At 49.0% G+C, this 13,517-nt stretch overlaps 2 protein-coding genes across 4 annotated transcripts; both read right to left on the bottom strand.

Moving 5' to 3' along the window:
• Positions 1-424: 424 nt before the first annotated feature.
• LOC131204845 (uncharacterized) lies at positions 425-8,454 on the bottom strand. Its single transcript, XM_058196466.1, has 2 exons — positions 6,488-8,454; positions 425-3,006 (listed from the first exon to the last, which is right to left on the bottom strand). Exons 1-2 carry the CDS (start codon positions 8,180-8,182, stop codon positions 2,932-2,934), a joined length of 1,770 nt encoding a protein of 589 aa, XP_058052449.1. The 5' UTR covers positions 8,183-8,454; the 3' UTR covers positions 425-2,931.
• Positions 8,455-9,636: 1,182 nt separating this feature from the next.
• On the bottom strand, positions 9,637-13,379 carry MEAF6 (MYST/Esa1 associated factor 6). Of its 3 annotated transcripts, XR_009156557.1 has the most exons (9): positions 13,108-13,379; positions 12,866-12,981; positions 12,662-12,749; positions 12,523-12,568; positions 12,237-12,426; positions 10,933-10,962; positions 10,731-10,789; positions 10,218-10,251; positions 9,637-9,897 (listed from the first exon to the last, which is right to left on the bottom strand). XR_009156557.1 is itself a non-coding variant. In XM_058195247.1 (7 exons), exons 1-7 carry the CDS (start codon positions 13,210-13,212, stop codon positions 9,889-9,891), a joined length of 588 nt encoding a protein of 195 aa, XP_058051230.1. In that variant the 5' UTR covers positions 13,213-13,364; the 3' UTR covers positions 9,637-9,888. The 3 variants fall into 3 exon arrangements, 1 of the variants encoding a protein (XP_058051230.1); XR_009156558.1 differs by lacking the exon at positions 10,933-10,962 and having other exon boundaries at positions 13,108-13,369; XM_058195247.1 differs by lacking the exons at positions 10,731-10,789; positions 10,933-10,962 and having other exon boundaries at positions 13,108-13,364.
• Positions 13,380-13,517: the final 138 nt, after the last annotated feature.

Here is a 13,517-nt window from a genome sequence, read left to right as displayed (position 1 = left end):
ACCGATAGCGGTGCCTCCACTCCCAATCCCTCAACCCGGGCGCAGCAGGATACCATGGTCGATGGTATCAAAAGCCGCTGAGAGGTCTAATAGGACCAGGGCAGAGGAATAACCCCTATCCTGGCCTCCAGAGATCATCCACCAACGCCGACCAAAGCCGTCTCAGTGCTGTAACCGGGCCGAAGCGGACTGGAGCAGGTCCAGATAGACAGTTTCCTCCAGGTGCAGGGGAACTGATATGCCACCATACTCTCTACAACCCGCGAGCGGGTTGGAGACCGGACGATAATTACCTAAAACAGCCGGGTCCAGGGAAGGCTTCTTGAGGAGGGGCCTCACCACCGCCTCTTTCAAGGCGGCCGGAAAGACTCCCTCCAACAAGGAAGCACTCGTAATCCCCTGGAGCCAGCCAGCACCAGCCAGGAGGGGCACGGGTCCAGTAAACACGTGGTGGCATTCAATCTACCCAGCAACCTGTCCATGTCCTCGGGAGTCACAGGGTCAAACTCATTATGTTATGTTAATGAGTCTCCCCTTGGACTATCAAAGGAGGGGTGGAGCAGCTGGTAAGGGCCTTAAGTTAGATCCTCTTCCTGGTTTCAATATGCTACTATGAAACACTGGGTGCACTTTCCCTAATATTCGAGGGAGGCTAAGTTGAACAGTCACTGGGTTAATCACCTTCACTATAGGAAAGGGACCTATGAACTTGGGTCCAAACTTCCTGCTACGTATTTGGTTGACAAATACACCTTATCTCCCATTTGGAAAGATGGTTGGAGAGACCAGTGCTTGTTGACGTGGGCTTTATATTTCTCCGCCGACTCAGCCAAAGCTTTCTTAGTGTTCTCCCAACCCCTTTTTAATGAGTTCATCCATTCTGTAAGGAACATGGAAGTGGGTGACTCTTGTTGTGTTTCGCCCAATCTCACCACAGCCGGGGCCTTCTTATCTGCTTCCGAACACGGAGGAATGTTCTAGTATGCCTCCCGGCCCCAGCCCTGGCTCCATGCCCAGACAGGCTGAAGAGGAGGAAATATCTCCAGCCCCCAGCTCTGGCTCCATGCCCAGGCAAACGGAAAAACTAGACCCCTCCCCCTCCTCCACAGCATGTGAGCCTGAGGGAGGTCTATTGCCAACAGCTGCCGACTGGAGTGACCCTCGCGTCAGAAGACTTGATAGGCGGAGGCAACAGAAGGAAGGGAGGGGCAGGCCTGGATAAGTGCTGAGTCATGGAGCCACACCCCATGGCCTATATAAAGGATCTGCTTTCTGGCATTCTCTGAGTCAGGCAAAGTCTAAACATATCTTGCTGAAGTCACTTTCTGGTCTCCTGCCTGCCCTGAGGACTTTGGCAGAGCTGCAGAGGCACGCCTGATTCGGATTTCCCTGACCCGGCCATCAGCGGAGGAGTGGGACACGACAACTCTCTAGGCAGCTCAGGCATCGGTACAAAATCCATGCCTATAGTTATCTGAAAAGGATCAACCCAGTGCTACTGTGTACTGCATTATTATAAGCCACTTCTGCAAACGGTAAGAACTCTGCTGTTTTCTTGTTGGTAATTTATATAACATCTAATGTATTGTTCCTCCATGGCGTTCAATTTTTCAGAGGCTCCATTAGTCGACGGATGGAAAGTTCCAAACATTGTTAGGTTACAGCTCTCTCGGGGTTATCCAAGTAGGCTGAGTTAAAAGAGCTGATTTAATGTCATTGGTCTAATTAGCAAACCGAAAACAAGGAAATAACTCTCGGAAGAACTGAATTTTCAAAAGTAAAATTTTATTGGATAAACCATGTTGTTGGTACTGAAGAAACAAAACCAACTCTGGTTTCCTGCGCAAATGCTTGCCCTGTTAAACAATACCTTCTCCCCACCCCTCGTTGATCACATTGTCCAATTATGAGATGGTCTTTTTTTTATGAGAATGGTCCATCTCTTTCTCAAGCACCTGCTGGTGCTTGAGAAACCTTGCTGATGACCTTGCTGGCTGCATGCTCACGATCTCTACATACATTCTCCACATTTCATTTCCCTCCTTCCAGTTCATTTGGCAAGTTGAAAAGCATTAGGTGCATTAAGAAACAAAGTGGTTCAATCTGGACAAATTTACATGGAGGGAAGTATGCAATGGGGTACCCCAAGGCTGTTTTAGGGCCAGGACTCTTCAACATCTTAACAAACGATCTAGATGAGGGGATAGAAGGGGAATTCATCAAAGTTGCAGATGGCCGCAAGCTGGGGGGAATTGCTAATACTTTAGATGATAGACTCAAGATACAGAAGGATCTTGACAGACTTAAGCATTGGGCACTATTCAACAAGACACATTTTAGTGGTGAGAAAAGTAAGGTCCTACATTTAGGCAGAAAAATTAAATGCACAGGTATTGAATAGGTGGCACCTGGCTCAACAGCAGTAACGGCAAGAGGGATCTAGGTGAACCTGGAATTAAGGAGAAAATTCCTGATAGAACAATTAATCAATGGAACATCTTGTTTCCAGAAGTTGTGGATGCTTCATCACTGGATGTTTTCAAGAAGAGATTGGACAGCCATTTGTCTGGAATGGCATAGGGCTTCCTACTTGAGTAGGAGGTTGGATGAGAAGACCCCTAAGATGTCAAGGTTCCAGAAATACCTCTTCTGCGTAAAAGAAACTCGGAGGCATTTCTTTTCCAGAGTTCTTTACTAGCATGAGGAGACTGGCACACGATGAGTGCAATTCCAAAACTGAAGTTCCGGATTCTTTTCCCAGTTATACAAACCCCAAGAGTCCCACCCCCCTGACCCCTTTGATGGTCACATGGTCCCACGTTCTTCCAGTTCATTCGAATATCTTCTTGCCACTCTTCCTGCAGATGTGAACACCATCCGACCTTGACCGCTTGAAGAATGTTACCATACCCCTCAACCCCCCTCCTCCCCTCAGGGGAAAAATGTGGCAGCGTCTGGAACCCTAAAGTCTAATATGGCGTCCCCCCTTGGAAAAGAAGCTATATCCTAGGAAAGAAAACAAAGAGTCGATAAAGAAGAGTGTCAGTGGTCCACAATTCCCTTCTACCCCCCCCTCCCCTCTCCAAGAGGTTTCTTAGGTTTGTCAGGAAAAGTGTCGTGAAATTGTTTAATTAAATTGTCCGCATTTACTTTCCAACTTTTGACCCAAGTAGATTCCGATAATGGGTATCCCTTCCAGTGGACTAAGTATTGTAATTGACCTCTGTAGAGTCTAGAATCAAGAATTTTCTTGATTTCATAGTGGGTTTCCCCTTGGATTATCAAGGGGGGGTGGGGGAGCGGTAGGGTGAGGTCTCAGATCAGAATGTCTAGCAGGTTTTAATAAGCTGGTATGGAATACCGGGTGTATTTTCCCCAACATGCGAGGGAGTTTGAGTTGGACGGTAACGGGATTAATAATTTTTACAATGGGGAAAGGACCCAAAAATTTTGGACCGAATTTTCTGGTCGGTATTCTTAATCTTAGATACTTAGTAGACAAAAAGACTTTATCTCCAATGCGAAAAGGGGGTTGAAGGGAACGGTGTTTGTCAGCTTGGGCTTTGTAATTCCGAGCTGTCACAGCTAAGGCCTTTTTTGTGTTTTCCCAACCTTTCTTCAACGAATTCATCCAGTCCGTTAGGGAAACTGAAGTGGGGGGTTGCACGGGGAGTTCAGGCATTGGAACGAAGTCCATGCCGCTGGTTACTTGAAAAGGGGTTAACCCTGTGCTGCTGTGTACCGCATTATTATATGCAACCTCTGCAAATGGTAACAAGTCGGACCAGTTTTCTTGTTGGTAATTTACATAACATTGTATGTATTGTTCCACCATCGAATTTAAGTTTTCAGCTGCTCCGTTAGTCTCCGGATGGAATCCAGAACTAAGTCCTTGAGACGACCCAATGGACCGTAGGAACTCTCTCCAGAACTTGGCTGTGAATTGAACACCCGTCGGATATTATCCTTTTAGGGACTCCATGCAGTCTGTAGATGTGTTTGAGGAAGAGCTTTGCTAATTTTCTAGCCGAGGGCAATCCGCTGCACGCAGTGAAGTGGGCCTGTTTAGAGAACAAGTCCACTACGGTCCATATCACTGTATTTCCCCCACTAGGTGGGACTTCAACATTAAAATCCATGGCAATCTCTTCCCAGGGTCTGGTGGGTTCGGCTACGGGTTGTAGGAGTCCAGGGGGTTTACCTGGTCTGGACTTCATGGTGGCGCAGGTAGCACAGCTCCTGACATAGTCTTCGATATCTGATTTCATTTTCGGCCACCAGAATTGTCTTCTAGCCAAGTGGAGACTTTTTAAAAATCCAAAGTGACCTCCTAGGCGAGAGTCGTGGCTTCTCTGTAGTATTGGCAACCGCATAGCGACGGGTACATAAATTTTGGTGCCCTTCCAGGGTATCCCATCCCTTAAGGTGAGGTCTGGCAAGTTTGCTTTAAACCAAGCATCGTCAGTGAGTGCTGATTTTAAGTCCGCTAGCAGTTTATTTGGTGGGATGTTAGTACTGGGGCGTGATCGCGGTCGAGTAAGTGCTTGGCTGGCCGGTTCGCTATCGGGGATCATCGCATGTATCACCTCTTCGCGTTGGCTGTCAAATTGTGGTTTCCTAGATAGGGCGTCAGCCAGTAGATTTTGGTCGCCTGGGATGGATTTGAGGGTGAAATGGGCGCTTGAAAACTGAGCCCATCGAACTTGTTTGGGAGAAAGCTTTGGGTTTTTAAGTATTCGAGGTTTTGTGGTCCGTCCACATCTCGAAGTTCTTTGCCCTTCAAGGAAGTGTCTCCAGGAGAGGAGTGCCCAACGTACCGCAAAGGCTTCCTTTTCCCAAACTGCCCATCTGCGTTCAGTGTCCGTCAGTTTTTTAGACACGTACGCGCAGGGCATAAGGTTGTTCTCGGCATTCCGTTGTAATAAGACAGCGGCTACTGCTACATCACTTGCATCAGCTTGGACCACAAAAGGTTTATTTGGATCCGGGTGTTGAAGAATTGGTTCCATCGAGAAGAGGCGTTTCAGGTGTTCAAAAGAACGTTGGCAGTCCATTGTCCAAGGTAGGGGTTGGTTAGGTTTGGGTTTGGCGGGTAATGGCCCAGTTTTTAGTAATTCTGTTAATGGTAGAGCTACTTCTGCGAAAGAAGGAATGAATTTGCGGTAAAAATTTGCGAATCCCAAGAAACTTTGAAGTTGCTTACGTGTGCGTGGCGGTTGCCAGTCCAACACTGCTTTTACTTTGCCTGGGTCCATTTCGATACCTTTGTTTGATATCCGGTAACCTAGGTAGTCTAGGGATTCCTTATGGAATTCGCATTTGGAAAGTTTGACATATAGCTTGGCGGCTAGGAGCTTTTTAAGAACTTGTCTGACCAATTTGATGTGTTGTTCCATATTGTCTGTGTAGATAAGAATATCATCTAAGTAGACAAGAACCCCATTGTAGAGATGGGGGTGCAGGGTTTCATTAATTAGTTGCATAAAAACAGCTGGAGCCCCTTGGAGGCCAAAGGGCATGACACGGTATTGGAAACTACCCAAGGGGCGGTTGAAAGCCGTTTTCCATTCATCACCTTCCTTGATGCGGACCCGGTAATAGGCTTCCCTTAGATCCAATCTGGTGAAAATTTTGCCTTTTGATAGGTGGTTCAATAAATCGTGCATAAGTGGTAAAGGGTATGTGTTTTGTATGCAAATCGCATTGATATTTTTGAAGTCAATACATAATCTAAGCGAACCATCTTTCTTTTGTTTAAATAGCACAGGCGCAGCTACAGGTGATTTTGCTGGTTCAATGAACCCTCTGGCTAGGTTAGTGTCAATGTATTTTCTTAGTTCAGACATTTCTGCTGGTGTCATTGAGTACATTTTGGGTTTAGGTAGTTTTGCCCCCGGGTGCAATTCAATTGCGCAATCAGTTTGCGGTGGGGGTAGAGGTTACATTCATCCTCGCTAAAAACGTCTGATAAATCCATGTATGCTTTAGGGATGCAGGGTTCATTAGGAGATGGCTTGGATATGGTGGTTGTTGGTTCCCTCTGGTGGTCATTTTGGATAAGGGTTTTTTTGTGGGTGGGGGGTATTGGGTCTAAGGGTCCGAAAGTCCATATAATTTTCCTGAATCCATCCTCCCATTTGATTGTGGGTTCCCATTTGTCCAACCAAGCTAAACCCAGGATGATGGATTCTGACATTTTGGGAATTACTATGAATCTTATAAGTTCATGATGGGCACCAATTTCTAAGCGAACCAGTTGTGTGATTTGGGTTGCTGGAACGCCACCAATCAAGGTTCCATCTACTTGGTGGAATTTAATTGGGTGTTTCAAGGGAAATGTTTTTATACGGAGTTGGGCGACTGTGGAGGTTGAAATTAGGCATCTGGTGCATCCTGTGTCCACAATAGCGTCTAAAACTTTTTTGGCTCCTCCCCCTGGAATTATTAAGTTTACTTTGATGGCAAAAGGAGGAATAGGTGCACTCACCATTGGGTCGTTTTCTGCTTGGTTTGAGTCGTCGGGAGGCGAATCAGATGATGGAAGGTCAGTAGGGAGGTCTATGGCTTGTCTCGCAAAGCGACTGGTATTTGGATTCTTTCGAGGAGGGTTGCGTGGTCTGGTAGCAGTTGGTGGCCGATACTGTGGGAGGGGTGTTGGGGCCAGGCAAACTGAAGCCCGATGTCCTAGTTTTCCACAACGGTAGCATTTGATTATTGTTGAAGGTTGAAAGGTGGAGGGTGTGGTTGGTTTTGAGAGAGAGGATCTTGTAGGTGGTCGTTGTGGAGTTGTAGTTGGTGATTGGCTTTGGAGGGGGTTGAATTCTCTGTCCAGAGCGATGGACACGTTGTACCAGGCATTAAGTTGTTCTGGGATTCCTCTGGTGGAGCAGGCTTTTCTGATGTTTTGATCAATTGTGTCTTTGAAGTAGTGGAGAATAATCTGTTCTGGCCAATGTCTAAGATTGCCAGCAACTCTTCTGAAATCCCATACAAATTGTTTTAGCGGTTTGTTACCTTGTTTCATTGTTTTTAGGGTGGTTTCACATTCTGCAATTAGGTCATCATCTTGAAACCGGTTGCGAAGCAGTGCCATAAATCCGTGAACATTGTTTAGTTCTGGTGCATGTTCATTGTATAGCTGAGCTATCCACTCTGAGGCTAGCCCCACATTCATACCATCTGAGATGGCGTTGATTAGGCTTCTTTCTGATGGGTATTGATGTCTATATTGTTCAACGTAAGCCTCAATTCTGCTGAGAAAGTAAGCCAGGTGGTGTGGATTCCCATCAAAGGTTGGTTTGAAAGGGGGAGGGGTTGGGGGAGGGGGTGCAGGGGGGTTTAGCTGGCCTGCTTGCGGCTGGAGAGGGATTTGCGGGGGCGGGGCCGTTGCTGTTGTGGCTGGTTGTTGAGCTGTAAAGGGGGGTGGAATTCCCCCTGGCTGCTGAGAAGGAAGTCCTTGAAATGCTTCAGCTGATGAAACAAACATCGGCGTGGGGCCCCCAGGAAAGAAAGGTGCTGAACTGGCTGGTTGCCATTGGCATTGGATCCACCCTTGTCCAGGATAAAACGCCCAGCCAGGAGGAATAGAAGCTGCTGGAGGCAGCGTAGGCCTCTGTTGGCGGGAAAGGTCGATTGGAGGGGGGAGTTGCGATTCCCCCCAAGCTCCTGGTGCTGCCTGAACTCCCTGCCATCCGAAAGAGGGAAGGGAGGTCCTTCTGCGTTCATCGGAACGGCTTCGAGCTTCAGTAATTTCTCTCTCTCTGGTGGGAGGGAAGGTGAATTTAGGCTGAGCTAAAGGCTCCCGAGGTGGGTGGTCTGAGCTTATGAGGGGCCTCACTTCCAGACGCTCAAAAGTTTCAGGGAGGTCTAATAGGGACTGGGATTTTAGGGGGTTTCTCAGGTCCCAATCCAGTGACTCTCCCGATTCTCCAGGTTTTACTGTCCTCCAAAGAGGTTGAGAAGAGGGAGGGGGCTCTCCATTCCCCACCGGGGAAATGTTTTCTCCCAACTGGCAGCTTACCCATGAATCAGAGTCCTTGGGCCGTGCTCCAAGCTGACAAGCAGGCTCTACCACTTCGGGACTTCGAGTCCTCTCCTCCGATAGGAAATAGGTGACTTCAACTAAATCGTCAGATTCATGTTCCGGTGCTCCTTCTACGCTTTCAACTTGCTGCTCTTCCATCTTCACTGGGTCTTTGCACCACTGTGGAGGTTGCGGAGACTGGGGCCCAGCACCCCTCTAACGGGCCCCCTCTGAGAGGAGGAGAGGGTACCGTTAGCAAAAGAAAGTTATGAGTTTTGGAATAATGTCAAGGTTCCAGAAATACCTCTTCTGCGTAAAAGAAACTCGGAGGCATTTCTTTTCCAGAGTTCTTTACTAGCATGAGGAGACTGGCACACGATGAGTGCAATTCCAAAACTGAAGTTCCGGATTCTTTTCCCAGTTATACAAACCCCAAGAGTCCCAACCCCCTGACCCCTTTGATGGTCACATGGTCCCACATTCTTCCAGTTCATTCGAATATCTTCTTGCCACTCTTCCTGCAGATGTGAACACCATCCGACCTTGACCGCTTGAAGAATGTTACCATACCCCTCAACCCCCATCCTCCCCTCAGGGGAAAAATGTGGCAGCGTCTGGAACCCTAAAGTCTAATATGGTTTCCAGGCCTGACATAAGGTTTCTTTCAACTGTTATTCCAAATTCTAATCTTTAAGGACCAATTGTTTAGACAGAACAGACCCTGTACTCTCCCAATACCACACATTTAACCAGATAACATGTCAGAGGAACAGAAGGGCTGCTAAGCAGGAAGGATTGTTATTCTTGAGGAGCATCTTTCCAGAAGTAGACACTCACTAACAGGGATCCCAATCAACGCCTCTGGGAATCTGTGGCAAAGCAAGAGATCCTCCCCTCAAGGGAAACTCCAGAAAGCCCCCAAAAGGCTATTTCTGCCCCACCCACCCACCTTTCCCATGGGTGGCCAAGAAGACAAACAGAACAGAGCCAGGCTCTGGAATCTGACTCCTTGGCGTGACTTTCTCTGGGAGGCTGAATTCATACAACACCCAAGGCCAAGGGAAGTTTTTTTATTTGTACTTTTCTGTATTGCAAATTCAAGCCATTACGGTTCATAAATCAGATTTCATTTATTAGATTTTTATCCCATTATCCTTTATAATTCCAGGCAACAAACATACTTGATATTCCTTCCTCCTCCTATTTTCCCAACCCAGGGAGGTGGATTGGGCTGAGGCAGCACTAGAAATTGAGTCCCCCAGTATCTAGCTTGGTGCCCTCACCACTAGACCAGACTATGCTTTAATACTTATGCATCAGCACAATTTAGGATATCCTCTAATTTTGGTTTACTCAACCACCTGTGGTTATAGCTCTCAGTGGGATATGAGTGCAGCCACAAAACAATCTAAAGTGAATGTAGATGTTTTATTTACAATAAGGAGACATATGTATTAAAAAGGAGACTGCTTCCCCATACATCCATGGATTTCCCTCAAGTTAGCAGGCGTTTCAGAGTAAAATCAAATCACCTTTTCCAGTTTGAAAAAACTATTTGGGCTCTGAAGAATAAAAGCATCTAGCAGGCAATTTGTCTTAATCTTTAACAAATGGAAAATTAAATAAAGTTTATTTTTTTTAAAAAAAGAGCCAAATACATAAGACAAAACAATTCAACCGGAAGATGGCAGCAAGTAGAGAGGACTTGACTTCATGGATTTTATGCATGATGAATTGGCAGCAGCTGTTTCAGCCAACAGTGCCGCTGGTGTGTAGGCTGCTGAAGGAAAGAGCTGGGCTTGTGCTTATTCAGTCTCTTGGGAAGGAAGGAGAAAAGTTCCTGGAAGATTCATCCTGAAGGACCACTAGTAGTCCTGTGGGCACAAGGGCAGAATGAACATCAGTGGGAATGCCAGCACAATCCATAGAGGCACCACTTCCCACCCAAGAGAGCTGAGAAGGACTAGCACCACAAGGTGCCTGCAGGAATAGAGCAGGGCCAACCCTGGTAAACCCTGCTCCAAACTCTGATCACACCCTCTCCGACAACGTTGTCCTTCAACCATCCAAAGCAGAGGCTGCAAGGAGGACATTCTTCTCCCCTTTAAGCAAGCTTCACCTCAACCCTACCCAGAACTGTGCAGTAACTGAAAGATGGCAGGACGCTGGGAAGAAAAAGAGAAAGGATACTTACAGCTCGTGGTTTTTTGTTCAACTTGAGATCAATCCTGCAATGGGAGGAAGGAAAAAGCGAAGTTGGCCTACGGATGGCTAAAAAGGCAGTCGCTGTCTGGGCCACAGCAGAAAAGCCTGATAGAAGCATTTCCAACCCACCTCCCAATGGCACCCAAAAGCAGATTCCACCCAACAATCAGAAGAAACACATTAGAGAGTTAGGCAGCATCCAAAGACCATGGAAACACGTCATCTGCTGGGTTAGCATGTTAAAGATAGAACTTAGAGGAGGAGGAGGCAGCAGAGGAGGAGGAAACGGTAGCCAGAGGATTTAGTGGCACCAGTAAGAATCAAATTATATTTTCTGCATTTGGGAAACTGCCTTATCTATAGGCCTCAGAAAGCAAAGCAACAAAAATGAATTTTCAGAATTCAGTAGAAGTTTATCTGCTTTTCAAAATAAAGAAATTAAAGAAGCAAAGAGGGTAGCCGAATGAGTTTTTTTAGCCAAGGTTATTAAATAAAAAGTTACCTCCATTGTGGTTTTGTCTGTATTTTTAAAAACTTGCCAGCCTAACCTAATATACATACCTACAATTAAACAGATAAACTATGGATTAGAATAGTTTTGAAAGCGCACATGGGGAAGTTGAAGGAGGATGGCAAAGGGGAAAAGAAAAGTCTACACACTGACATCACAGCACAAAAACTAAGTCAAATCAAGTCAAACTTACTCAAAGTCATAATCAAACATGCCAGACGGGCTGAGGGGCAGCATTCGAAAAGAAGAAAGCAATAGAAATTAATACACTAAGGAATTAAATCAATTAGTTGATTAGCCACCCTAGCGAAGTTCAAAAATAAAGAGCAAGTGACACATCACTGTAATCTTGAAATATAAAATTCACCCAAGACCGCCCCCACTCCCCTAAATAACCCTATGACATTGCAAGGGACAAGTATCAGCAACCTTGAAAAGAAAAGCAAGGTGGGAACCTCCCACAATGCTTGAAAGGAGCACAGCAAACAGCCAGATCGGTAAAGAATGGGCAAGATTCTGGCTGGACTGCCTGGGCAGAATGGAAGAAAACGGAAACGGAAGAGACTTTCCCCTGCTCCCTGGGCCGGGCCTTCCTTGCCCAGTGCCCGGCCTTGAGAAGGCAGAACACCAGCCTGGATTAGGGAGAATGCTGGGCCAGGGGCATCAGCCAAGAGAGGGTCTGCTTTCATTTTCAGGGGTAGCTCAGGCGCTGAGAAGACTCTGCTCCTCAAGTCCAGCCCAACCTATGTCTCCGCACTTTCTCCCGGCCTGTGAACGGGAAGATCTGGCATCTTTCAGAACAGAATATCCAGGCTTGATTTTTTTGTCTATTGGTACTTCCTGCCTTGAAGAAGGCCAATATCCATTTATTTGAAGATTTCCAATTCTCAATAAGGAATGCCTCGCTTCACAGAAAGGGTTATCATCAGACACTTGCAACTTAAACAAAATATATGTAACAACAGTAGTCCCACTTCTCCTCTTTGTACCTTCACTTTCATCCCCTTCTCTACTGTCATTTTCAAGACTACGTGACTGCTGGGGCAGTGCCACTTCCTTGCGTTAACATAGAGCAGACTGCATATGGAGATAATTCATGGCTTTAGCAGTAAAATGTCATTTCTGGGTTAACCTGCGAACCTAATTGGCTACCTCTTTAAGAGAAGAGGTGATGTCTCTCTTTGGGACAGAGTCCTTGGAAGACTGTTGCTGATTTATGAATCTCCTTGGGGTAGAAGACCACGACCAGCCTCTGAGGCTTTTCCATCTGAACCCCAAGAGAGTTGCTCAGCTGGGGATCAGCTGCCAGATTCAAAGCCCCACTTGGCCACTGGGCTCACGGGGAGGGGCAAACTCTGATCCTAATGTACCTTGTCTGTGGGGTGACCAGACAGGAAGAGAGAAATGTCAGGAAAACGCTCCAGAGCCTCAGGGTGCACAGCCCTAGCCAAGACCCGGGAAAGAAGCTGCTCGGGGTCTCCAGTCTCCCCTGCTCACCTGTGTCGGTTTTTATTCTTCCGCTTTTTGTGGCTACTGTGGTGGCTCCCTGAGGCAGAGGAGGCCGCTTTCTGGGGTTTTACCCCCTGAACGGAGGCATCCAGCTCTTCCACCTCTTCCTGGCTCGGCTCGTTTTCTTGGTTGTGAAAATCCGGGGAAGTGTCGCTCTCGGTGCCACTGCCGGGTTCGCCTGGAGGGGGAGAGGCAGGAGCCCGGAGCTCAGCTCCCCAGAGCCCCGGGAAAGGGGCCAAGGGAGGGGGGGCGGGGTACCCCCAAACAGACTTACGCTTCTCAATCAGCTGGTCCTGCACTCCAGCCAAAGCGCTGACCGCCTGCGGGGCAGAAGAGAGGCAGGAGGTCAGCGGGAGTAGCAGGACCTCGCCGCGTCCCCTCTCCCCTCCCTCCTTAGTGAGACCCCCACTTACGGCCGCCGAGGTGACCGAGGACTTGCTGAATAGCCGCTCCGCTTCCTTGAACTTCCGGTTCCGACGGTCGTTCTTGCTGTTGGAGTTTCTGCGAGGGGAGGGGGGAGAAGGGCGGGCAGCAGCGGGGCCGGGGGGCGCCTCCCTCCAGCGACCCCCTCCCCCCTCCCCCCGCGACCCCTCCCTCCCTCCCCCCCCCGCGCTCACTTCTGGTTGGTCAGGTAGCGGTCCCAGCCGCGGATGATGTTCCCGTACATCTGCGTGTCCTCCAGGTAGCTGCCCTCGAAGGCGTAGATCTGCCGCTCCAGGTTGGCCAGCGTCTCCTGCGGCGGAAGGACCGGCCGGGCTAGCGGGGGTGGGGTGGAGGGGGGTGGGGTGGAGGTGTCTCCGCTGCACGCCCCCTCCCCTCCCCCCCACGCAGGCGCCCCCCCTCCCCCCACGCGGCTCACCGCCAGCTCCTGCTTGCGCTTGACCAGCTCGGCCAGCTCGCGGCGAGTGTCGGGGATCTGCGGCGGGGCGCCGGCCTTGGCCCCAGCCCCGTGCAATGCCGCCATGGCCCGACCGCCCGCGCGGAGCAGCCCCACCACGACCAGGCCGGCAGAGGAGGAGGGGAGGGGAGGCGAGGAGAGGAGAGAGGCGGGCGGGGGCGGAGCGTGGCGCGGTGACGGGAGGAGGAGCCGCGGCCTGGAGCGCCCTCGGCCGGCCGGACGCCCGCCCGCCCGCCTTACCCTGAGGCCGCCGCCGCGCCCCTCATGCGCCCAGGACTGAACGGGCCGCACCGGCCAGAGGAAGTTACATCAGCCGCGCCGCAAGGTCGGGCGGGGAAGCGAAGGCGGCAGGCCGGGATTACCGCCTTGGG

Source organism: Ahaetulla prasina, chromosome 10 (assembly GCF_028640845.1).
Source record: "Ahaetulla prasina isolate Xishuangbanna chromosome 10, ASM2864084v1, whole genome shotgun sequence".
Classification (NCBI taxonomy): domain Eukaryota; kingdom Metazoa; phylum Chordata; class Lepidosauria; order Squamata; family Colubridae; genus Ahaetulla; species Ahaetulla prasina.
This window is presented reverse-complemented; position numbering and strand designations above follow the sequence as displayed.

What these genes read in the sequence shown, in the direction of transcription:
- MEAF6 (XM_058195247.1), bottom strand. Translation starts at nt 13,212, where the DNA reads ATGGCGGCATTGCACGGGGCTGGGGCCAAGGCCGGCGCCCCGCCGCAG. An exon ending in AGCGCAAGCAGGAGCTGGCG is followed by an intron (nt 12,982 to 13,107) that starts GTGAGCCGCGTG and finishes CTTCCGCCGCAG; the next exon opens with GAGACGCTGGCCAACCTGGA. An exon ending in CGCTACCTGACCAACCAGAA is followed by an intron (nt 12,750 to 12,865) that starts GTGAGCGCGGGG and finishes CTCCCCTCGCAG; the next exon opens with AAACTCCAACAGCAAGAACG.
- LOC131204845 (XM_058196466.1), bottom strand. Translation starts at nt 8,182, where the DNA reads ATGGAAGAGCAGCAAGTTGAAAGCGTAGAAGGAGCACCGGAACATGAA. An exon ending in AAGCAGAAAACGACCCAATG is followed by an intron (nt 3,007 to 6,487) that starts GTGAGTGCACCT and finishes TTTCTTTCCTAG; the next exon opens with GATATAGCTTCTTTTCCAAG.